The sequence below is a fragment of the Mastomys coucha genome, unplaced genomic scaffold (genome assembly GCF_008632895.1).
Source record: "Mastomys coucha isolate ucsf_1 unplaced genomic scaffold, UCSF_Mcou_1 pScaffold9, whole genome shotgun sequence".
Lineage (NCBI taxonomy): Eukaryota > Metazoa > Chordata > Mammalia > Rodentia > Muridae > Mastomys > Mastomys coucha.
Window position 1 is genome coordinate 42,966,155 of NW_022196915.1, and position 26,735 is coordinate 42,992,889.

The 26,735-nt window shown below is 36.7% G+C and overlaps 1 protein-coding gene across 6 annotated transcripts in view; it reads left to right on the forward strand.

Moving 5' to 3' along the window:
* Rnf17 (ring finger protein 17) overlaps positions 1-26,735 on the forward strand; it is a 116,440-nt gene that overhangs the window by 34,887 nt on the left and 54,818 nt on the right. For 5 of the 6 annotated variants that reach the window (XM_031362556.1, XM_031362560.1, XM_031362559.1 and 2 more), the window contains exons 8-16: positions 367-443; positions 740-814; positions 5,247-5,551; positions 6,993-7,085; positions 11,253-11,411; positions 16,125-16,314; positions 17,584-17,752; positions 19,923-20,113; positions 22,228-22,369. In XM_031362556.1, coding sequence (XP_031218416.1) covers positions 367-443; positions 740-814; positions 5,247-5,551; positions 6,993-7,085; positions 11,253-11,411; positions 16,125-16,314; positions 17,584-17,752; positions 19,923-20,113; positions 22,228-22,369 — 1,401 coding nt within the window. Of the gene's footprint in view, positions 1-366; positions 444-739; positions 815-4,887; positions 4,962-5,246; positions 5,552-6,992; positions 7,086-11,252; positions 11,412-16,124; positions 16,315-17,583; positions 17,753-19,922; positions 20,114-22,227; positions 22,370-26,735 lie in introns of those variants that run through there. The other variant, XM_031362562.1, reaches the window with a different exon arrangement.

Consider the following 26,735-nt stretch of genomic DNA (forward strand, 5'->3'; position numbering starts at 1 on the left):
GGTTTATTTTTATCTATCTATCTGTGTATTTGTGTGTCTGTCTGTCTGCCTATCTGTCTGTCTGTCTATCTATCTGGACTTTTGAGACAGAGCTTCTCTGTGTAATAGCCCTGGCTGTCCTGTAGCCTGTTTTGTGGATCAGGCTGTCCTCAGACTCACAGAGATCTGCCTGCTCCTTCCTTCCAACCTCTGGGCTTAAAGGCATGCCCCGCCATGCCTGGCTTCATTGCTTAATCTTAGGAGCTTATAACCTTACATGCATTAATTTAATACCTAAAAAATCATTTTCCTTCTAAAATCCTCTTTTAGCTGTATTTTTAATAAAAGATAATTCACATATGAAGTGTACTTTTCTCTTGACTCCAGATTATCCGGACTTTGAAGTTAACATTTGAAAGTGAATTGTCACAAGTTAGTTCCATAATTCCAAGGAACCCACCCAGGTGAGTAAGTCTTGATTCAGGGAATCATACCAAGAGTTATTAAATACCAAGCAATTATAATTTGAAATTTTGGATCATACATGCTTCTTAAAGTGATAGCCAAATTAAAATAATTATAACTTATTTATTATTTATTATTATAAGTTATTTAGATGCTTTTTAAGTTAGCTAATGTTAACAACTATTATATAGAGAATAAATATATGAGAATAAATTTATGTATTATATAAATAAATTTATGTATTTATGTATTTATATAAATTTATATAGATAAATTTATATATTATATGTTTTAGGTTGAATATAAATTGCAGTGAGGCTATCTGCATATTCAATAGAATGGGAAAGATTGAATTTGAGGACTCAACAGAGTAAGTATTTATTTATTTATTTTAGATATTTTCTTTATTTACATGTCATATGATATCTCCTTTCCCGGTTTCCCCTCCAAAAAAAAGAAAAAAAGAAAAAAGAAAACCTGTTTCCTCCTCCCTCCCCCTGCTCACCAGCCCACCTACTCCTGCTTCCCGGCCCTGGCATTCCCCTACACTGGGGCACAGAACCTTCACAGGACCAAGGGCCTCTCCTCCCATTGATGACCGACTAGGCCATCCTCTACTATACATATGCTGCTGGAGCCATTAGTCACACCATGTGTACTCTTGGTTGGTGGTTTAGTCTCTGGGAGCTCTGAGGGTAGTAGTTAGTTCATATTGTTGTTCCTCCTAAGGGGCTGCAAAACCCTTCAGCTCCTTGGGTCCTTTCTCTAGCTCCTTCATTGGGGACCCTGTACTCAGTCCAATGGATGGCTGTGAGCCTCTACTTCTGTATTAGTCAGGTACTGTCAGAGTCTCTCAGGAGACAGCTATATCAGGCTCCTGTCAGCCAGCACTTGCTGGCATCCACAATAGTGTCTGGGTTTGATGATTGAATATGGTAAGGATTCCCAGGTGGAGCAGTCTCTGGATTGTCCTTCCTTCAGTCTCTGCTCCATAGTTTGTCTCTGAAACTCCATCCATGGGTATTTTGTTCCCCTTTCTAAGAAGGAACGAAGTATTTTTAAGAATGACAACATGTTGTTAGTATCTGGTAATACCTATGTCTAAAAGACAAGTGAATGTTTAATTTGATTCAAGAGCTAAAATGACCTAAAAACAGCATTTCTATTGTTAATTTCTGTTTGTAATACTTTTTAAAAGACCTGGAAGAGATTATTATTAGTGACTTACATGCTTTGAAGCTCTTTGAAATTCATTCAGACAACAAGCATTGAAAACTGATTTTTGTGCTAGACCCCAGCACTCTAGAAGACAGTGAGGTAACCAGAGAAATTACAATATATAAAATATAAAGTAAAAACAGATAAAATGTTTAATGGTTGTAATAGTACATGTAGACAGTAGAGCTGATACAAAGGAACAGAATGGTTTTTCTTCTTGGTACAATAGAGAACTGGGAAAGATTCTGTTATCACTTCCCTGAGGAAAAACTGACAGTTGGAAAGATCAAATGGAAGGCAGGCATCTGAGCAGCACATAGACAGTAAACTAGCACGCCACATTGGAGCACCTACTACAGTTCCATTCTCTGTATCCTTCTGTGTACATAGAAGCTAAATCCTTAAGGCGGTATTGCTGTGTGACAGCATTTAAACTTTGTTTCCTACTTGTATGCTATTCAGTGTGACAGCTGCTAACCAGGTGTTGCTTAAACACAAGTTAATTGAAACTAAATAAAATGACAGATTTACTTCTTTGGTTTCATAAGCCAGATCTCAAATGCTTAGTTGTCACATGTCTTAGTATAGTCATGCTGCTATCACAAAATGCCTGAATAAAAATTTGTTTCCTCAGTCTAGAGTCTAGAAAGTTCAAAATCAGGGAACAGGTTCTCTATCTGATGAGAGTCTTGGTCTCTGTTTCCAAGATGGCAGCTTACTAGTATGTATAAGGCCCTAGATTCAGACCTTAGTGTAAGAAGGGGTGGATAGAGTTGACACTTTCAGTGTTGTTGACAGTTCTATTGGATGCTAAAAAACACTCAGAAGATTTTAAACATGAAAACAACAAAAGTTAGGTTGCATTTTTATTTTCATTTTATCTTTATTTTGATGGTGTGGTTTGTATGTGTGCATGTGAGTGAACATGCCTGTAGAGGCCAGAGTAGGAGGGCATCAGATCTTCTGAAACTGGAGTTACAGATGGCTGTGAGCTACTTGAAGTGGGTGCTGGGAACTGGACTCAGATTCTCTGCAATAGTAGCAGGTGCTCTAAATTGCAGAACCATCTCTCCAGCCCCCTATACTACATTTTTAAAAGATGACTCTGGTCACTCATGTGCACCTTTAGTCACAGGACTAGGGAGGTAAAGGCAAGTAAAGTTCCAGGTTAGCCAGAGGTACATAGTGAGATAATCTTCTCAAGAGGAAGAAATAAAGAAAAACTCTATTTTACACACACACACACACACACACACACACACACACACACACACACACACATGCAAATATGCAGACATGTACAGACACACATTTATATTAGGAATACAGAAACAAAAATAAATTGAGAGGGGAATAGTGGATATGTTCAGTTCCTATTCATTGGCTATCTGAGGAGAAGGTGGAAGGGGCACTTGAGTAAATGGATGTAAGGCAAGATCTTGAACTTGATTCTGGATTTAGATTATTTATGTTAGTCTTTTTTTTTCTATACCCAGAAAGAAGTAAGGAATCAAATTGTTTGGAATAATAATTAATCAGACTGTCCTAGGTACTGTCCTTAGCTGTCAGTTTGACACAACCTAGAGTCATCTGAGAGGAGATGCCTCAACTAAGGAACTGCCTACCTTAGGTTGGTCTAGAAGCATGTCTGCGAGAGATTGCTTTATTAATCAATGCAGAAGGGCCCAGCCCACTTGGTAGCACCATTTCTAGTCCTGTGGACTAGAATTTCATTAAAAAAAAAAAAAAGTTAAGTATGACCCTACAAGCAAGCTAGCAATCAGGTTTCTGCTTCAAGCTTTGCTTGGGTTGCTCTGATTTCCCTCAGTAATAAACAGTGACCTGGAAGTAAAGGCCAAATAAATCCATTTCTCCACAAGTTGCCTTTTGTCAGAGTGTTTTATCACAGCAACAAGAAAGGAAAGTAGTACAAATGGCATCAGACTAAGATAGCCTATTATCCTGTTTGTCATAAGGGAGACCTTGCTAGAGGAGCCTAGGGTACCGGTCTTCCCGCAGGCAATCCCTCGGGTTAGCCTGGGGGGCTTCCATGGATAATCAGCAACCTTTGCAGGCAGGATGCTCTTTTAGATAATTTTAGAGCTTGAATATGGTTACTATCAAATATTTTAAAGTTAAAAACTATCCTGCCTCTATATAAAAGTCTTGGCTAATCTTGTGTTGATTTTAAATGACTACTCTGAGTTAAACATTTATAAAGGTAAATTCTATAAACTGCAAGTTCTTATTATTAAATGACAAATTTGCCCAAGGGAGCAAGTATTGAAAAAGGTCAAGGGTAGTACTCTGGAAAATATTTAAATAAAAAAGTGACCTGAAATATAAATAACTTTTAGATGGTGCAGGGAGAGAAAGGATGAAGATAAACAGAAAAGTGAGGTGTTGTATAAGGAAAGGATAGTGAGAGGGAGGTAGTTAAACATTCAATAAGGTCTGATGAGGTTTAGTATGGAAAGGTGTTTATGGTACAAGGTTGTTTACACACATGGATCCTTCATAAAGGTCCTCTATACAACTTAGATTAATTTTCCTTAATTTCAAATGCATACTTTCTGTTGAAAGAGGCAGATAAACATATATCGTTACTAAATTCAGTTGACTTTCTCTGATGTGTACATTGGCCACTGCTATTTCATGAAGAAATAAGATCCATCATAAGTTAACTAAAATGTAACCTTTTTGGACTCATTCTCTTACATTTAAAATTTTTTAGTTATAAATTTGAAAGACTAAAAGTATCTGGATATGAGATAAAAAAATAGGAAGAAGAAAAATAGGAAGTAAGGCTGAGGAGATAGCTCAGTCAGTGATGTGCTGTTGTACAGGCTCACCATGCAAAACCAGAGTTCAGATCTCACCACCATGTTAAAAAGCTGGGCACTGCAGATGAGTTCCCTGGGACTTGCTGAAGCCAGGGTCTGTGAGAGAACTTGTCTCATCAAATAAATAAATAAAGTGGACAGCAGTTGATGAAGATACCAGAAATAAATCTCTGTCTTGCACAAATGTCTGTGGTACACACTTAGACCCTGCCTCAAACAGAACAGAACAGAACAGAGAACAGAGAAGAACAGAGAACAGAGAAGAACAGAGAACAGAGAACAGAACAGAACAGAGAGTAGAATAGAGAACAGAGAACAGAACAGAGAGCAGAACAGGGAATAGAGAACAGAGAACAAAACAGAGCAGAGCAAAGAACAGAACAGAGAACAGAACAGAATAGAATAGAACAGATCAGAATCAGATCAGATGATCTCAAAGGCTGCTTGGAGCTTTAAGTAAGCGGTTTCTTTATGAGTTTGAAAAGGGCAAGAGGGTTCTCGTGGGCCAGTGACCATGTTCTAAAATTAAATTATATATTAGGGTATGCAACACTTTAAGGTTAACCAAAAGTCATTGAATTGTGTGATATATGTTTATGCTTCAATGAAGTTGTTTACAAATACCTCTAGGATACGTATAACTTTGATCTCTTGGTTTGTCTCACACTGTCAACTAACAAATGAGAAAGAAATAGTTTGAAGATCAATATTAAAGTAGTCCTACTGTGTACTTTTAAACAGATGTTACCCTCAAGAAAATGAAGTTGGACAGAATGTTCAAAAGAAATCTAATAATAAAAAGGAACTCTGTTGTGATGTATACTCATCACTAGAAAAGAAAAATGTGGATAAGGCTGTCCTGGCTGATGAAGCGCCTGCACCTCCTTTGCAAGCAGAGGCCCCTGACAGGCATTTAGAAGGGAAAAGCAAGCAGACACAGAAAGAGGTGGTTGTGGTGACATCTCCTAAGACTATTGCTGTACTGCCTCAAATGGGATCCAGCCCTGATGTGATCATTGAAGAAATTATTGAGGAAAACCTAGAATGTGAGTAAAATAAAAAAGGAAAGATTTGTTATTTTTAGTTAATGTTCATGTGCTTAATAGAAACATGCATGCTTCTTAATCTTATCTCACATAACATCATCATGAGTTAGACCTGTTGATTCCATGCATCTACCTTCATATATCCCGAAGTTAGAAAGTTGTTTAGCTTTTTATTTATTTATATTGGGTTTTGGGGGATGGGAGGGGTCTCGCAATATAATGTAGTCTGGCCCAGAATTCAATATATAGCCTACCAGGCTCCTATTTAAAGCAATCCTGCCTCAGTGACTTGAATGCTGGGATTGCTACCATGAGCTAACATGCCTGGCTTGCTTTTTAAAGACCTGTGTTGGCAAAGGCCTTTAATTCCAGCACTCAGAAAGCAGAGGCAAGCAGATCTCTGTAAAGTTTAGGCTAGCTTGGAATACATAGTGAGCCCTGACCAGGCAGGGCTACATACTGAGACAGTCTCAAACAAGCAAACACAGATATAGTACCTAGAGAGTTGACTTAGCAATGAAAAGCTTTATTATTATTGAAGAGGACCAGAGAACCTGGGTTTGGTTCCTAGCATACACATAGTGTCTTAGAAGCATCTTTAACTCCAGTTCCAGGGGATCCAACACCCCTTTCTGACCTCCGCGGGCACCAGGCACCAGGCACCCACCCTTGAATTTACATGCATGCAGGCAAAACACCACTGCAAATAAAAATAAAGTAACATATTAAAGTCTAAAAAAAGGAAATGAAAACTTCTGAGGTGCAATGTTAATATTTAATATACTTAAGGTATTTGACATTTTCATGTTATACATTTAAGCATGATCTAAATGATATAAATAAATAGTAGATAAAATTTGTGGGTGCAATTTTATTATTTTTGTTCTGAGACTTAATCTGTTTGGAATTAAACTGTTGGAAATATCATTTTATAACAACTAAATATTACAATGGTTTACAGTGTTAGTATTCTGTCCATTCTTGTAGAAGTGGAATGCTACTGTTTTGTGTGATGTTACATTATCTAACTTCTTAAGGACAGTTTTTTAACACTGTTGTTTGTTTTACTGGTTGACTTTGACTAGGATTTTAATTGGAATTTATTTGAAATATTTTAATAGAATTTTAAACACATATAAAGTAAAAGAGTAAAGAAAGAAGAATAAAAAGAGACGTTTTACAGGGGATAATAGTGTATGCTTGAGAAAAAATAAGCTTCTGAACAGAGACCCAGAATTAAATTTTAAATAAAAAAGACAAGTCTTCCCTCTAAATTGTCATCATTAATGTGTGAATAACTTGCTACCTATCATGATATTACTTTTAAGAAGCCATGTCATTCTAGTAATTTACCAATTTAATCACAGCTCCTTAGACACTAGTGTCTGGTCACTGTCAGCATTAACAGAATTCCTAAGGTTATCTTTTTTTTTTTTTTAAGCATGCATCACAGATGATCCTATAGATACTCCTGGATGCACAAAAAAAAAACCTCCTCAGAAAGAGCAGTCTGTTCCTGCCGGATCAAAAGCAGGTAAGTGGACAACTGCCCACATGGGACGGAGCGGAGTTTGCTGTGTGCTGACTAGTTCTTACTATGCAGGAGTACAAAAGAGCATTTTACTGTCCAAAGCTCTTTTCCTTTTAATGTTACAAGTTTTTATTATCTGAAAAATTACTTTAAAATTGATAGTTTCTCACAGTTATAACCTCAGGTTATATATTTACTTTGCTTCTTCAAATTTAATACCTGTTTAAATTTATGATGCAAAGTAACAGGTTTTCTCATGACATTCTCATGTATATGTTAATAAACTTTGTCTCGTGTGTCCCCCTCCTACCTCTTGTCCCTTTCCTCTTCCCAGATGTCCCTCTCTGCTTTCATATCACATGTTCCATTATATTCTCTTCTTTTGTTCCTTCTTTTAAATCTTACTCTCCTCTAGTTCTTAACATGTTGACCTGTACACACATGTACACGCACGTGCATGTACATACACACATACACATTTAAAACTAGATTCTGCATATGAGAGAAAATATACTGTATTTAATTTCCTGAGTCTGCTTACTTTATTTGACATAATGATTTCCAGTTCCACCCATTTTCCTACAAATGTCATGATTTCCTTTTTCGTGACAGTTGACTAAAATTCCCGTGTGTAGATATTCCATTAATTCTGTGTTAGTTCCTTTCTTGATGCCATGACAAGATGACAAGATCCCTGACTAAAGGAGCTTTAGGATCTCCTCAACTCAACAGCTAAGGTGCAGCCAGCCCATGACAACGTAGAGGCATGGCAGCCACGATCTCAGGACACGGAGTGCATTTTCTCTGCAGTCAGAAAAAAGAGAGGACAAATGTTGTTGTACTCACTTTCTTCTTTTTTATTCAGTGCAGGACCCAACCCTGGAATGATGCCACTAGTATTCAGGGTTGGTCTTCCCTCCAAGAATATATTTCAATACACACACACACATGCACACACACACACACACACACACACATGCACACACACACACAGAGAGATATACATTTTCTTTAACCATTCATCTATTGCTGTACTTAGGATAATCCATAACTTGCGCATTGTGAATAGTAATACATATACTACAATAAACATACATGCTCAAGTAACTCTGTACTATGCTGGCTTGCATTCATTTGAATATATTACCCAGGAGTGATGTAGCTGTTCATGTGTTAGTTCTATATAGTATAGCCAATTTAACAAAAATTCTGCAAGCCATGTACACAGAAAGTCTTTTCATACTCAAGTGTTTCAGGTTTTTTTTCTCTTAGTACTCTATAAAGTTTTAGTTGTAGAGATCTTTTACTTGGTCAACTTTATTCCTTGGTAATATTAAAGCTATTGTGAATGAAAATTTTCTGACTTCTTTATAAGCAATTTCATTACTGGCATATAGAATGGCTGCTAATTTTTATGGATCAATTTTAATATTCTGTTTTTTTTATTGAAGGTGTTTATTAAGTCTAAATGTTTTCTTGTGGAGATTTTAGTCTTTTAAGCATATTATGTTAACTGCAACTGCAACTATGGATACTTTAACTTTTTTCCTTTATATCTTTTTTCTCGTAGTGATGTAGCTGAGACATTAAGAATTACATTTGTGAATAAGAGAACAAAATCATGTACCTAATTTTAAAAGAAACGCTTTTAGTTTCTTTCCCATTTCATATAATGCTGGCTGAATAAGACCTTCATTAATGCTGAGATGTGTTCCTATTTCTAGCCTTTTGGAGGGCTTTTATTGTAAAGTGATATTGGACTTTCTTAAAGACCTTTTCTTTGTCTGTTGAATGATCATGTAATCTCTGTCCTTAAGTCCATTTATGTGTTGTATTAAATTTACCAGCATGCTTATATTGAATCAACCTTGACTCCCAGGTGTGAAGTCAGCTAGCTTATGGTATATTATCTTCTTAATGTGCTGTTGAATTCAGTTTGCAAGAATTTTATTGATAAATTTTATTTTTGTGTTTATTGGGAAATTGGTATATAGTTTTGTTGCTGCCATCTTTCTCTGGTTTTGACAGAACTGACTTCATAGGATCAGTTTGTTAAGGAGTGATGGTGTAAGGTCTTTCTGAAGGTCTGATATTATCTGGCAGTAAATACATCCAGGCTTGTGTAGGCATACAGCTTACTACTGCTTCAATTTAAATGCTGCTTACAGATCTGCTAGTTTATATCATCTTGATTTAGTTTTGCTAGGTCTTCTATGTCTAGGAATTTATACATTTCTTCTAGGTTTTCCAGTTTTTAAAAATATAATTTTCAAAGTATTCTATAGTGATCCTCTGGATTTCACTGGAATCTGTCATTGCTTCTGCCTCAGGGTTTCTATTGCTATGAAGAGCCACCATGACTGTATTCTAGACAAACTAATAAGTTATGACACTGTTTTCATTTGATTCTAAGAATTTTGTTCTGTCTTGAGAGAAGTTCTCACTGTGTAGCTTTGGCTGCCCTAGAACTTGCTATGTAGACCAGGCTGTCCTGGAGCAGCCTCTGCCTGCTGAGTACTGGGATTAAAGGTATGCACCACCACACTTAGATTTGATTCTAGGACATTTTAATTTATTCCCTCACACTCTAATTTCTTCAGGTACCACTAGTTGACCTAGAATTCATCACTTCTTTTGTATTTACTAAGCTTACTTTGTAGCCTATAATTTTGTATGGAAGGTTCCATGGACTGCTAAAAAAAATGTGTATTTTTTATTTGTTAAATGGAATATTGTATAGATAATGATAGGTCTAACTGCTGCATGAGATAGTTTAAGTTTTGTTTCTTTGTTGATTTTTAGTTTAAATAAAAGTGTGTTGATGTTATCCACTATTTCTACATCAGTAGCTGCCTGATTTTCCATACCCTTTAATGTTTGTTTTATGAAAGAAGTCCCAACACTTAGAATACATATATTTACAATTGTTATATCTTCTTGATGTATTGTTCCTTTTATTACTATGTAGTGGTCTTTATATTTTAAGAACCTTTATCTTGAAAAGCTATGAATTTAATTTTTATTCTTTTGACTGTTGGTCTGTGGATATCTTTTTCAATGAGATGATTTGCTTTGGAGACAACAGAATAGCCAGATGTTTTGTAATCTAGGCGACTAGTTTGTCTTTTAAATGATTTGATTACTTCCTTCAATAAGGCCGCACCTTTTAATTCTTCCTGAGCAGTTTCCATCAACTGGGGAACAATCATTCATTTAAGATTATGGTGTCTGTTTTAAGACACCATGGTCAATGCCACTTATAGAAGAGTTTATTTGGGGCTTGCAGTTTCAAGAGTTAGAATTCATGACCATCATGGCAGGAAGCATGGCATCAGGCAGGCATGGCACTGGAACAGTAGCTGGTAACTTGAAACATAACTATGAGACAGAGAGAGCATGATAGGAATGGCATGGACCTTTGAAACCTCAGAACCCACCTCTTCTGACACAACCCCTTCAACAAAGCCACATATAATTCTTCCCAAATAGTTCCACCAACTTGGGACTAAGCATTCAAATATATAAGCATACGGGGGCATTCTCATTTAAACCACAAGTCTATTTGCACTTAGGGCCATTTTTTGAGGAAGGTGTGCTCTTATTTATGGTTTGGGTTGTTTTTCTGATTGATTGGATTACTGGTTTTTTTTTCCTTTCTCTTATTAGAATTGCTACTTTACTGTGTTAGACATAATGGATCTCTTCCTAGATTTCCTGCGCTATAACATGTTCTGTGACTTTAAAACCTCAAGTGAACTTGAGTTCCACCTATAGAAAATGTTTCTCAAGTTAGACAAAGTATTTTCAGTTCTTGTTGCTAAAGAGTTCATACAGGAGGTAATGTAGGTCAGTGGTCGAGCATCTGCCTAAGGTTCATAACAGCCAGGGTTTCATCCTTGGCAACACTCATACTAAGTGTTTTGTGGGCCTGTATGATTTAGCTCTTTCTTGGCGCCTAACTATTTTAGAAACTCATTGTGACAAGGCTGGTTTATTTTTGTTTCTGGGTTGGTTTTTGTTTTGTTTTGTTTCTTTTGGCGGGGGTTATTTTTGGTTTTAGTTTTTTGAGGGTTTTTTGTTTTTTTTTTTAGAAACTATAATTGCTTACTCTTATGGTACTTTCCTATGTCATGTTTTAATAATGTACTTTAAATTTGAATTCTTGCCCAGGTTGTCCAGAGCTAGTTTTTGTAAGTCATGTAATACATCCTTGCCACTTCTATGTACGGAAATATTCACAAATAAAAGATGCAACAATATTGGAGAAGAAGATGAAGCAAGTTAGCAGTAAGAGCTTACACCTGGACCCTTCAGACATTTTGGAACTAGGTAAAGATTACTTCAGATTATACTATAAAGTTTGTTTAAATACTGTAATGTTTGGCCATTGGCCAATCTGTATAAACTTGCTAAACGTTTTTTTTTTTTTTTTATAATATGCATATATGAAAGTTTTGGAATTATTTAACATAAATTATTTAGGTAAGTTAGCTAGCTCTTAAAATCAATGTTAATACATGTTTGGAGTATATCAGCTCCATTATAGAGTAAATTGCTTTTCAAATAGCAAAGCCCATAACACCCTCTTTAGAATGAAGTGTTGTTAAGAGGACAGGTTCTAGCACACTACATTCTCCCCCAACTCACTGTGGTTTGAGCTAGACTTGCAGCATCTCATTGTTCTGTTGGGACAGACAAGAAGTTAACCCTTCCCTGCCCATTATCCAGGCCATAGCCAATGTTCTGTAACAAGACAGGTTTACAAGAAACAAAAATAATAAATATATTAGTATACATAGGAGCTATTGAAAGTATGGAACTCAAAGAAAAGGCTAGGTGGTTGAAGCTTAATCGAGCCCTAGAGAAGAGAGAACCAGGATGGAAAAAGAAGGAAGCCAGAGCCAGTTGTAAATAATTGCAAACAAAGCATGTCTTACTGCAGTGAAAGCCTTCAGGTAATCTCTGAGTGCTGCCCTCAGGTCAGATGAAGAGCCTATACGAGCTATGTGACAACTTCTTTATTCTCTTTTTTCTGATGATTAAATTTTTTCTAGCTTTCTGATGATTGTTAGGGAGTTTAACAGAGTCCTCTTCTTTTGGAAGTTCTCTTAGATAAACAGACTTTGGGGAGGCAGACCTCAGTTTTGCTCAAGGGAAAATCCCAGGGAATATTAGAAAGGCCTTGGTCCTGGAAGTTCATTTTGCTTAGTATGCCAAAATAACACATTTGACACACCATTTTCTGAGCCCCACATCTCAAATTTCCTACAGCAAAAGAACCAGCTCCATGTCAGGTGTAGCAGTATACATCTTTAATCCCAGCACTAGGGAAGCAGAGGCAAGGCAGATCTTTGTGAGAGTTGGGGGCCAGCCTGCTCTACATAGTTCCAGATAGCCAGAACTACATAGTGAGACCTTGTCTCAAAACAAAAACAACAAAAATAAGTCCATAGGATTATTGTGGAAAATAAGTGGATGTGAACACAAAAGGCTAAGAGCATTAACAGCTATAGGACTCATTCACATTGAGGCCTCTTTCTTTCCTTTTGTTTTATTGATTTAAGTTTTATTGTATTATGATGAGAAAAGATACATAATTTCAATTTATCTGAATTTGTTAACATTTAAAAACATATTTTAAGTAAATAGAATTAAATCACATTCGTGTTTCCCTTTTGTACCCCAAGTTCTCCCAGAGACCCCCCTTCATTACCTACAATACCTTTTTATCATATTCTTTAAAATTTATAAAATATTATAACAATAAAAATAAGTATTATAAAAGTTGTTTGATATAAAACAACAATTAATTTAACAGTCTTATGTAGATGCTTGCCTACAGCAATACTGAAAACACGTTTTTCTCAATATAAATTTTAAATAACTCCAAACATATTAACTGTATATTTTAAAATAATACACCACTACTAGTATTTTTTAAATGAACATAAATAAAGTCTTTTTGTTTGTTTGTTTTGTATTTAGTTAAGCTTAAAATCTTGGCTCTTACTGTGGTACAAGCCCAAAATAAGAACAATTTTTAGACATTGGAGTTCGTTGTAATAAGGCTGTACTTCAATGACCCTCACATCACCAAAGGGTTTTACCTCCATCGTAGCTAAACCGAGAGTTGACAGTTCTGCTGTGCCAAGGAATGAATTGTAGGCACTATTTTTGTATACAGACTTTCTGCTATGGTCAAAGAAAGCTATTTGACTTGAGTGAGTGTCTTTATTCTCAACCCACAGAGAACAGGTTATATTCATTTAAGAAATGGTATGTGTATTAAGATGGTCTATCCATAAAGTCATTTGCCAACTGTTTCAATGAACAATGGTTCTGCCTGGAGGGTGGCACAGACATTAGGTGAGGGTAAGAATCTGGTTCATTGGCTGTGATAATTTGGAAAAGCATTCATCTCAGAGAAAGAGTAACTTATAAAGTCCTGTTCTTCAAACTTGATACAATAGTTACAAACATCAAGCAAAGCATTCAGTCTCACTCTTTGTTGTTCTCTTACAAACCACCTCCCAAGTTAATTGTCTGTGTTTCTTTTGGGTATATAAAATACTTTTGAAATATGTAAGCTGTTCTGAAAACCATAGTATAGTGTAAAAACATGAAATAAACAATGCTACTAATAGAGAAGCTAAGATAGGAGAAGCGTGATTTCAAGACCATTATGTGGTACATAGCAAGACACTGTCATGTACAAACAAGCAAAAAGTGTATATGGATTGTACAATATTGGACCTATTTCTCCAATTACCAAATTAGAGAGACCATTGGATGACAGTCAACAAATTTCTAATTCCTTGTATTTTTGGATTTCAATCAATTAGGATATGTTGGTAATATTAATTTTCATATTAATAAATTAAGAAAAAGAAATTGTCATTTCCTGTTGTTTTTGTTGTAAGAGGTGGAATTAGGTTTGTGTGGGTTTGTTGAAAGATTACTTTCTTCTATGGTGTAGTTTCACTCTTTATGTTGATGTTTTCCATCTATTATCCTTTGTAGGGCTGGATTTGTGCAAAGATATTGTGTAAATTTTGTTTTGTCATGGAATATCTTGTTTTCTCCATCTATGTTAATTGAGAGTTTTGCTGGCTATAGTAGCATGGGTTGGCATTTGTGTTCTTGTAGGGTCTGTATGACATCTGCTCAGGATCTTCTAGCTTTCATAGTCTCTGGTGAGAAGTCTGGTGTAATTCTGTTAGGCCTGCCTTTTATATGTTACTTGACCCTTTTCCTTTACTGCTTTTAAAATTCTTTCTTTGTTTAGTACATTTCGTGTTTTGATTATTAGGTGATGGGAGGAATTTCTTTTCTGGTCCAGTCTATTTGGAGTTCTGTAGGCTTCTTGTATGTTCATGGGCATCTCTTTCTTTAGGTTAGGGAAGTTTTCTTATATAGTTTTGTTGAAGATATTTACTAGCCCATTACATTGGGAGTCTTCAATCTCTTCTATACCTATTATCCTTAGGTTTGGTCTTTTCATTGCATCCTGGATTTCCTGGATGTTTTGGGTTAGGAGCTTTTTGCTTTTTGCATTTTCTTTGACTGTTGTGTCAATGTTTTTCATGGTCTTCTGCCTCTGAGATTCTCTCTTCTATCTCTTGTATTCTGTTGGTGATACTTGCATCTACGACTCCTGATTTCTTTCCTAGGTTTTGTATCTTCAGGGTTGTCTCTCTTTCTGATTTCTTTATTGTTTCTATTTCCATTTTTAGATTCTAGATGGTTTTGCTCATTTCCTTCACCTGTTTGATTGTGTTTTCCTGTAGTTCTTTAAGGGATTTTTGTGTTTCCTCTTTAAGAGCTTCTAGCTCTTTACCTGTGTTCTGTATTTCTTTGAGAGTACTATTTATGTCTTTCTTAAAGTCCTGTATCATCATCCTGATAAAGTGATTTTAGATATGAATCTTGCTTTTCTGGTGTGATGGTGTGTCCAGGACTTGCTATGGTGGGAATATTGGGTTCTGATGATGCCAAGTAACCTTGGTTTGTGTTGCTTATATTCTTACACTTGCCCCACACCATCTGGTTATCTCTAGTGCTACCTGCCCTTGCTAAATCTGACTGGAGCCTGTCCTTCCTGTGATCTGGTTATGTCAGAACTCCTCAGAGTCAAGCTGTCTCTGTGATCTTGTGATTCTGTGATCCTGGGCTTGTTAGAGCACCTGAGAGTGGAGCTTCCTATGGGTGTTTTGGGACTGGCTGTGGAGCTTGCGCCCAAGGTCTGCTCAGGACACCAGCCCAGACAGATCAGAAGCAACCTGAGCCACTGGGCTGGTGGTGTTCCTTTGTGCTTGGGTCCCAGTTACTCCCAGTGTTGGGATAGATGTGTCCTCCTCACCTCTGATCCTGGGGGTGTTATAGAGCCTGGGAGTGGAGCTTCCTCTGGGTGATATAGGACTGGCTGCAAAATTTGAGCCCAAGGTCTGCTTAGGGCACCTGCGCAGACCCACTGGAAGGAACCAGGGCCACTGGGCTGGCAGAGTTCCTGAGTGCCTAGGTCCTGCTGGTCCCAGTTACTCCCCTAGGCCTCTTTCTTAATCTTTTTTCATGAACATTAATTTGAACTAAGTCCTTAGTTTATCCTCCCCTTCTCTGAATTACACTGAGTTAATGAGTGTTAATTAATTTTGTAATTTTTATATAACACTATTCATTTTATCTTAATTCTAACTCACGTTTACATGTGTTTATGTAAGTTAAATGTATTCATAGGTATGTATGTATATCTGTGTGTGTGTGTGTTAATAGTGGCCACATTTGACTGTGTTAATGTAGCTTGTAAACAAAGCTCCTCATTGAGTAACAGCTTATACTTTATATGTCCTTAGCCTCTCAGTTAGCTTATAAGTTTCTGAAGCAAAAAACTGCCACAGTTTACTGCCTTTTATTTTCATAGCACTTGATAGTTCTGTATAATTAGTAAACCAATGAAACACAATTTCTTAGTTGGAAATTTTAAGCTAGAGCTTTACTTGATTCTTTATTCATAAATGCTAATGATATGTCTCTCCCATTATGTAGGTGCAAGAATATTTGTCAACAGTATTAAGAATAGAATGTGGTGTCGAGGAATTATCACTGAAATAATTCCAGCAAAAACTAAAAATATTAGAAAACCATGTAGTCCAACCAAGTTCTCAGTCTGTGAAATTTCACTAATACAGATATTCATGGTAGATTTTGGAAATTCTGAAGTCCTGATCATCACAGGGTATGAATCTTTGTGATTATTGTGTGTGTTGTTGGCCTGCTTAGAAACATTTATGGGAAGGAGGATTAAAGGAAAGAAGGGAGGGAGGGAGGGAGGGAGGAAGGGAGGGAGGGAGGGAGGGAGGGAGGGAAAAAGGAAAAAAGAAAGGAAGGAAGGAAAGAAGGAAGGAGGGAAGTAAGTAAGTAAGTTAGTAATAGTTCAGGAGCTGTCATCCTTCACTTCTAAGGCCTCTGCTCTATTGTTGTATATTTGTCTTACAAATTAAGTTAAATGTTGTCCTTTATCAGTATTATTAGAAGAGGAACTTGGGGGCTGGAGAGATGGCTCAGTGGGTAAGAGCACTGACTATTCTTCCAGAGGTCCTGAGTTCAATTCCCAGAAACCACATGGTGGCTCACAACCATCTGTAATGGAATCTGATGCCCTTTTCTGGTGTGTCTGAAGATTGCAACAGTGTAGTCACATATATTAAAAAATAAATGAATAAATCTTAAAAAAAAAAAAAAGAAGAGAAGGAGGAACTTGGAAAAGAGCTTTTTTATGTTCTCCAGATATACATCTTATGTTTTTTCAGAGCAGGGGCAAATGTTGCTGATGTTTTTAAATAAAGTACTAATACTTAGCTACAAGTGACTGGGTAAATTTTTTAATCTTGCTGCTGTAAATTTATTAAAGGCTGTTTAAGCTCCATGCTGTCTGACTCACTATAGGTATCCAAAACTCTGTTTCTAGGACTAAGAAAAAGGAACGGAAACAATTTTGTAGTGAGAGCTACTATTGTCTATAGCATAGTTCCTTTATTTAATGGTCACAGCTTTACGAGTAAATTCATGATCATTCTTAAGTTTAAACTGAACAAGTTTGTGAAAGTTCAAGTAAAGCTAGCCAAGATTTAGTTCTATGTAATAATCCTGTGTGTACTTAAGAATTTAATAATTAATAAAATTATTAATAAAAAGTATTAATTTAAAATCTATTTTCTATAAGATTTAATTTAAGGTAGTTATCCTTAGACATATACATCTTGTAAAGAATAAAAGGAATTCAAAGATTGAAACATTATTTTTTTATTTATCTTTCTTGAGATAAGGTATTTCTATGAAGCCCTGGCTGTCCTGGAACTCACAATATACATCAGGTTGGCCTCAAACCAGCACAGATCCATCAGCCTCTGCCCCTTCCCTCTGCCTCTGCCTCTTGTGCTCTGAGATTAAAGGCATGCATGACCACACCTAGTAAATCATTATTCTTACTATTACTTTTTCCTAGAGTTGGTGACACACATGCGGGACCAGAGCATGCTGGTGAACAACATGTTAGACTAAGTGACTTCTGTCTGCTGCTCAGGAAGTCTGAGCCATACAGTGAAGAACTGTTGAAAGACATCCCACATTTAGCACACCTGTGCTCCTTGAAAGACATCGTTCCATACAATTCAGTAAGTGAGATAGAGAGTGATTCTCCCTCAAAGGCTGTTGGAGTTTTACTTGTGTTGCCAGTGAAGTTGCTGAGTTGCTCTGAAAGAACCAGTTAATCTTGACAAACACTATTAGTGCCAATAAAAGGTGTCATAAGCCTCAGCTTCCATAACTGGAAGTATTTGTAATGAAAACTTGAGCTCAATAAAGTTCATATGAACATAATAAAATATTCAAGTAAAATACCACATTTTAGAGTCAATTTTGTGGGAAAAAATCAGTTAGGAAATGGGATGGTATCTATTTCTATATATCCCCTCTTCTCTGAATTTTACTCAAGGCTCGTGTTTGGAATTATTTGTGAATCTTTTCACCAAGAAATCCTAGGGACTAGAATTATATATAAAAGTATATGTGAGACTATTGAGTTGGGAGGTCTATGAAAGCAGGAGTTTGTGCCTTTGGTTGCCACTATTCACGACACTTAGCAACTCTTTCTGCTACATAGTAGTAGATAGTCAACAGATGGTGGGCAGAATAAATGAATGAATTCTTTTTTTTATTTTAAGTAAACTGAGGCTGGAAGGCTTCAGTAGTTAAGAGCACTTGCAGAAGACCAGAGTTCAGGTTCTAGCAGCACATCACAGAGTTGTTTTGTCTTTTTTTGGTTTTTGGTTTTTCTGAGATAGAATTTCAGGTGATCTACACTGACCTCAAACTCCCATGTAGCCAGGATGACTTCCTGCCTCTACCTTCTGAAACTAGGGTTATAAACTTTGTCCTAGTTTGATTTCTATTGCTGTAGTAAAACACTGGCCAAAAGCAACTTGGGGCCAAAAGTGTTTCTTTGACTTGTACTTCCAGCTCACAATTTGTCATTGAGGAAATTCAGAGCAGGAACTCCAGACAGGAACCTGAGTGTAGAACTGCTTGCTATTCCAGGCAGCATTACCTCTGACTAGAGAACTTGCTCAAGCCAAGGAAGTGTCTGGAAGCAGGAACCTTGGAAGGCGCTGGTGCCATTTGCTAGCTGGTTTGCTCACAGGCTCATGATTAGCTAACTCTCTTAAGCAGCCCAAGACCACCTGCCTGGCAGTAGTGCTGACCACAGTAGGATGGGTCCTCCTACATTAATTAAAAATCAAGACAGTATTTAATACACATGCTCTCAGACCAACCTGATTACATTAATTAAAAATCAAGACAGTATTTAATACACATGCTCTCAGACCAACCTGATTTATTTAGGTAAACTGAACTGAAGTTTCCCCTCCCTTAAGGCTAAGGTGTGTCGAGTTGACCACACTAATCAGGATGGATACATGGCCACACCTAGTTAATCTGGCCTGGGATTATACTAGGCAAGTACACTGCCAACTGAGCTACATCCCTAGCCCAAATTTTATTTCTTTGGTGTCCATTATTTAGTCTCTGTTATACTGTCACAGTACTGTAGTCTTAAAGTATACATTCAGAATTGCATTTTGAAGTTCTGTAATTTGAGTGGAAGATTCATATGCAACATACTTTTAAGTTATTACAGTTTTCATTAATATTCTTTTTTAGCCAGGTGTGGTAATGCACATCTTTAATACTGCACTTGGGAGGCAAAGGCAAGTAGATCACTGTGAGTTTGAGGCTAGCTTGGTCTACAAAGCAAGTTCCAAGACAGCCAGGACTGTTATACAGAGAAACCCAGTCTTGAAAAATGTATTTATATATATATTTAAACACATGTATATATTAAGTTTTAGATATACTTATTTTATATTTTGTGTATGAATGTTTTGCCCCTGTGTCTGTAAGTATGTACCTGATGCATGTGAAGGTGCCAGAGTCCACGGTAACTAGAGTTACAAATGGTTCTGACTCACCATCTTGGTGCTGAGACTCTTACCCCAATTGCAAGAGCAGCAGGTGCTCCATCCAGACACTGAGCCAATTCGCCAGCCTTCCATTTTTATCTATTCTGAAGTGACTAATAAACTTATAGGTATCTTAAGGTTGTTTCTATATATTGTAGTATGTCTACCTTGTACATAGATAGACTGCTCTTGGTTTATGGCCTCAGCTGATTTCTAAATGCATATGGTTGGTTCAGTTTAAGTTGTAGGCCATTTAACTACATCCACACAAACTTTAGAGCTAATTATAACTACTAACCACTTTGGAACTTTATTTTTCCCATAGAGTGATGGCTGGGTAAAGGAGGCAAAAGTGGAATTTTTGAAAATGGTAAATAAGAAGGCTGTTTTAATGAAAGTTTTTGGAGAAGAAGATGATGTCCTTATTGTAGATCTGCAGAAACCACCAGCAAATAAAATCAGCAGTGATATGCCTGTGTCTCTCAGAGATGCACTGGTTTTTATGGAACTAGCAAGGTAAGTAACTTGTTAAAAATTAAATATTTAGGCCAGACGTTGGTGGTGCACGCCTTTAATCCTAGCACTTGGGAGGCAGAGGCAAGTGGATTTCTGAGTTCGAGGCCAGCATGGTCTACAGAGTGAGTTCCAGAACGGCCAGGACTACACAGAGAAACCCTGTCTCGAAAAACCAAAAAAAAAAAAAAAAAAAAAAAAAAAAAAAAAAAAAAAAAAAAAAATTAAATATTCAAGATTGAAGTTATACAGGCTGGAGAGATTATGAGTTAGTGTACTAGTTGTTCTTGTAGAACACAATGCCACCTTCTGTTGTCCTCAGACAACAGACACACATGTGGCACAGATATTTACATGCATGCAAAATACTTAGATACATAAAACAAAAGTAAATCTCTTTTGAAAAATTATAGCTATAAATAGGAAAAGAGGGTTTGGGGTTTTTTTGTTGTTTGTTTTGTTTTTGAGATAGGGTTTCTCTTTGTGCAGCCCTATCTGTTCTGGAACTTACTTTATAGACCAGGGTGACCTCAAACCCAGAGATCCACCTGACTCTGCCTCACAAATGCTAGGATTAAAGGTGTATGCTACCACTTCCAGTGAAAAAAAGTTTTAAAAATAATGGAATCTGGCCTATTGATATAGTTCACTTGTTAGAGTATCTGCCTACTATGCATGAAGCCTGGATTCAATCCCTAGCACCATATGAACCAGGCATGGCACATTCCCATAATCTTAGTACTCAGGAAGAAAAGGCAGGAAGATTAGAAATACAAGGCTGTCCTTGTCTGCATAGCAGGTTCAAAGCCAGGCTTGACTATATGAGACTCTGTCATGAATAGTGATGATGATAAAAATTATAGGCTTGTGCTACAGAGATGGCTCAGTGGTTAAGAGCATGTGATGTTTTTATACAGGACCCTGGTTCAGTTCCCAGTACCCACTTGGTGGCTGAAAACCGTCTGTAACTACAGTTCCAGGGGACCTGACTCTTTTCTTCTGGTGTCTGAGGTCACCAAGCATACATGCACTGTATACACATGCATATAGACAAAACATTCATACACATATAATAAGTCTAAAAAATTATCATAAATGAACTGTAGCATGTTCTTAGTGATTTCAAAACATTGTTATCATGTTGTCTTAGTTGTTTGTGAAAATTACATTTAGTTTGCTTTAAGAAATTAGAAGTTATGGCAACTTAAAATAGAAGACTGGGGAAATGGCTCCATGGATAAAGGCACTTGCAACACACACTGAAGGAACCAAGTTCTAATACCCAGACCCAATATAAAATAACCTCACAGTACAAGTATCTAATCTCAGTGCTCCTAGATCAGGATAGGAGGCAGAGGCAGAAGAAACCTTAGAAGCTCACAGGCCAGCTAGCCTGACTGACATACACAGAAGAGAATGGAGATCTTAGATCAAGCAAGGTGGAAAGCTAAGGACCTATACCTGAGCTTAAACTCTGACCTCCACTCATGCACCATGATCACCTTAATTTTCACACATATGTTACACACACACACATACACACACATACACACGCACATGTAAAAAAGGGTAAGTTAAAATAGAAAATATGTATAATTACTGAACATTTTTGGAGTTCTGTAAGTTTCATAAAAAGCTATTATAGTGCCAAGAATTGTAATTTAGTTATTCCTGACTTAAACTATGTAGCCTTTGGAATGAATTCATATCACTAATCTAAGTGATACTAAGGTAACTTAAGTAACTATGGAGACAGCAGGAGATCCTAGCTAGTCTTATGTGACTCCAGAAATGACCCACACAGGTTTCCTTTAGAAAAGTAAAGGGAGAACACTGAGAGTAGAAAGACCACAGAGATTAAGCTGGTCTCACCTCAGCACCGCCACAGCCCACAGCAACTGTGGCATGCCTTTGGCCAGTTTCAGCTCCAAAGTCCTCTGATAGAAATCTGAGAGTTTATTACAGGGCTCCTATTCATCCTGGCTAAATAAGTGGAAACCTATACCAAGTTGTAAGTTAGAGAAAGATTGAAAATGGCATACTTTTTGTAAATAAGTCTGTTTATACAAGCCCAAAACCTTTATAAGAATGGGTTTGCTTATTATGCTTTTAATTAGGTTTAGGTCACAATCACCAAGAAGTCACAGTGAAAAAAATATAACTTTATGCTATCGTCCACCCATTTTGCCTGAAGAGATGACAGAAGTTTCAGTCATGGTTTGCCATATAAATAGTCCTACTGATTTTTATCTTCAGCTGGTAAGTATATACTTTTTTAAAAAAGATTTTTAAATAGAAATGTTTAACAGAATGAATAAAAATTAATCATCTTCTGTACATTTAAATTTCTTAGAAGCTGCAGTTATAAACAGAAGTTCACAGGACTTATGGCAAAATAAAAATCTTTCTCCTAAAATTAGTCAAATAATGGTAGTAAAGGATAAGAATGGTACTTATGTATGAGTATTTCTTGCTTCCTTGTAGACAAGAGACTAGGAAAGCTAATTCCAACCATGAATATATAAGAAATGTTATTAACTTCAAAGTAGAGTAAAGCCTTCTTAGATTGAGCTTGGGATGTGTGATTGATAAATTAGTTTAGACATCAAATAAAACAACAGGCTTGTCATTGGCCTCTGTTTTATATGAATTAGCTCATATATAAACTGTAGTTGGAGCTGAACTGGCATGTTGGCTCATTGCTGTCTGTCATTTCATTTCTATGAGATCTAATGCCTTCTTCTGGCCTTCCGTGGTATTAAACATGCAAGTGGTACACAGGTATGCATGCAGGCAAAACACTGATACATAAATACTATGATAAAGACTACTGCCTCTATTAGATGTGGAGTCTCATCACATGGATGGATAAAGCATCTTTTCAATAGCCACATGACTCTGAACGCATACATTTGGACTTGAACTGGGCCATGTTGCTTCAGAACCTGCCATCTCCAGTGTAGTACCTACCACTTTCTGGTTGCCTGCATGATTAACAGAAGCTCCTAGCCTTGTAATAATTAGAGCATGCATTTCTTTTTCTTCCAATACCTTTTTGTTTTGGTAGATAAGCATAATCTTGATTTACCATCTTAACATTTTTAATTAAAATTTTTTGAGAACTTGATGATTGAATACTATATTTATATCATTTCCACTCCTCTTTCTACCCACTCCCACTCATCCCATGGTCTGCCATACCCTCTGAAACTCATGACCTCCTCTTCTTCAATTGTTGTTACATACAAAAATACAACCTGACAAGTCCACTTGGTATTGTTATATGTGTTTGAGATTTTATGAATGCAGCTTGCCCCTCATATAAGAGAAGATACTGTGTCATACCCAATATCCTAGGCTCCTGGCTCTTACAATGTTTCTGCCCTATCTTCCAAAATATCTCCTGCACAATTAGGTGTAGGGATTGTGTTGTAGGTATATTATCAATTGAAAGGTGGTTTAGAAAAACCATAGGAAGACATAATATTTTGTTATTTTATATGTACAGGGGTATATATATGTATATAGTTTGAATGTATTTATGCCATTTGGAATGACAATATTCCCCTAAGAGCCATAAACTGTCTTAACAAAATCCCAGTATTATACATAAGAAACCTCCTTGGAATTGTTGGTCAGGACTATAGTAAGACTCTGTCTCAAAAAAAAAAAGTCAAAAAAGTTGACTTTCAATCTAAAGTGATCAAAAAAGATAAGGAGGGACGCTTCATACTCATCAAAGGTAAGATCTACCAAGATGAACTCTGAATTCTGAACCTCTACAGTCCAAATGCAAGGGCATCTACATTCATGAAAGAAACTTTACTAAAGCTCAGAGCACTCATGGCACCGCACACAATAATAGTGGGAGGACTTCAACACCCCACTCTCTGCAATGGACAGATCATGGAAATAGAAACTAAACAAAGACACAGTGAGACTAACTGAAGTAATGAAACAAATGGATTTAACAGGTATCTGTAGAACATTTTATCCTAAATCAAAAGGATATACTTTCTTCTCAGCTTCTCATGGTACCTTCTCGAAAATTGACCATATAATCGGTCACAAATCAGGCCTCAACAGATACAAGAAGATTGAAATAATTCCTTGTATCCTATCAGATAACCACGCACTAAGGCTGTTCCTCAATAACAACACAAACAATAAAAAGCCCACATACACATAGAAGCTTAACAACACTCTACTCAATGATAACTTGGTCAAGGAAGAAATAAAGAAATTAAAGACTTTCTAGAGTTTAATGACAATGAAGCCACAATATACCCAAACTTATGGGACACAATGAAAGCAGTCCTAAGAGGAAAACTCATACCTCTGAGTGCCTCCAAAAAGAAACTGGAGAGAGCATACACCAGCAATTTGACAACATCTGAAAGCTCTAGAACAAAAAGAAGCAAATTCACCCAAGAGGAGTCGAAGGCAGGAAATAATCAAACTCAGGGCTGAAATCAACCAAATGGAAACAAAAAGAACTATACAAAGAACCAACCAAACCAGGACCTGGTTCTTTGAGAAAGTCAACAAAATAGATAAACCCTTAGCCAGACTAACTAGAGGGCACAGAGACAGTATCCTAATTAACAAGATCAGAAATGAAAAGGGAGACATAACAACAGAAACCGAGGAAATCCAAAAAAATCGTGAGATCCTATTACAAAATACTAAACAAAACTGGAAAATCTGGATGAAATGGATAATTTTCTAGACAGATACCAGGTACCAAAGTTAAATCAAGATCAGATAAACAATCTAAACAGTCCCATATCCCCTAAAGAAATACAAACAGTTCATTAATAGTCTCCCAACTGAAAAAAAAGCCCAGGACCAGATGGGTTTACTGTGGAGTTTTAACAGACCTTCAAAGAAGACCTAATATCAATATTCCTCAAACTATTCCACAACATAGAAACAGAAAGTACTCTACCCAATTCATTTTATGAAACCACAATTACTCTTATACCTAAACCACACAAAGACCTAACAAAGAAAGAAAACTTCAGACCAATTTCCCTTATGAATATTGATGCAAAAATACTCAATAAAATTCTTGGAAACCAAATTCAAGAACACATCAAAACGATCATCCATCATGATCAAGTAGGCTTCATCCCAGGGATGCAAGGATGGTTCAATATACAGAAATCCAAAATATAGTAAAAGCAATATACTGAAAACCAGTAGCCAATATCAAACTAAATGGAGAGAAACTGGAAGCAATCCCACTAAAATCAGGGACTAGACAATACTGCCCACTCTCTCCCTACCTATTCAGTATTGTACTTCAAGTCCTAGCCAGAGCAATTAGACAACAAAAGGAGATCAAAGGAATATGAATTGGAAAGAAAGAAGTCAAATTATCACTATTTGCAGATGATATGGTAGTATACCTAAGTGACCCCAGAAATTCCACCAGAGAACTCCTAAACCTGATAAACAACTTCAGCAAAGTAGCTGGATATAAAATTAACTCAAGCAAATCAGTGACCTTCCTCTAAACAAAGGATAAACAAACTGAGAAAGAAATTAGAAAAACAACACCCTTCACAATAGTCACAAATAATATGCAGTACCTTGCTTGATGTGACTCTAAGCAAATAAAAGATCTGTATGACAAGAACTTCAAGTCTCTGACGAAAGAAATTGAAGAAGATCTCAGAAGATAGAAAGTTCTATGCTCATGGATTGGCAGGATTAATATAGTAAAAATTGCCATCTTGCCAAAAGCAATCTACAGATTCAATGCAGTCCCCATCAAAATTCCAACTCAATTCTTCACAGAGGTAGAAAGAGCAATTTGCAAATTCATCTGGAATAACAAAAACCTAGGATAGCGAAAACTATTCTCAACAATAAAAGAACCTCTGGTGGAATCACCATGCCTGACCATAAGTTTTACTGCAGAGCAGTTATGATAAAAACTGCATGATATTGGTACAGTGACAGGCAGGTGGATCAATGGAATAGAATTGAAGACCCAGAAATGAACCCACACACGATGGTCGCTTGATCTTTGACAAAGAAGCTAAAACCATCCAGTGAAAAAAAGATAGCATTTTTAACAAATAGTGCTGGCTCAACTGGCAGTTGGCCTGTAGAAGAATGCAAGTCAATCCATTTCTATCTTCTTGTACAATGCTCAAGTCCAAGTGGATCAAGGATCATCACATAAAACCAGATACTCTAAAACTAATAGAAAAGAAAGTGGGGGCCGGGCGGTGGTGGCACATGCCTTTAATCCCAGCACTTGGGAGGCAGAGGCAGGCGGATTTCTGAGTTCAAGGCCAGCCTGGTCTACAGAGTGAGTTCCAGGACAGTCAAGGTTACACAGAGAAACCCAGTCTCAAAAAAACCAAAAAAAAAAAAAAAAAAAAAAAAAAAAAAAAGAGAGAGAGAGAGAGAGAAAAGTGGAGAAAATTTCCTGAATAGAACACCAATAGCTTATACTCTTAAGATCAAGAATGGACAAATGGGACCTCATAAAATTACAAAGCTTCTGTAAGGCAAAGGACACACTGTCAATAGGACAAAATGGTAACCAACAGATTGGGAAAAGATCTTTACCAATCTTATATCCGATAGAGGGCTAATATCCAATATATAC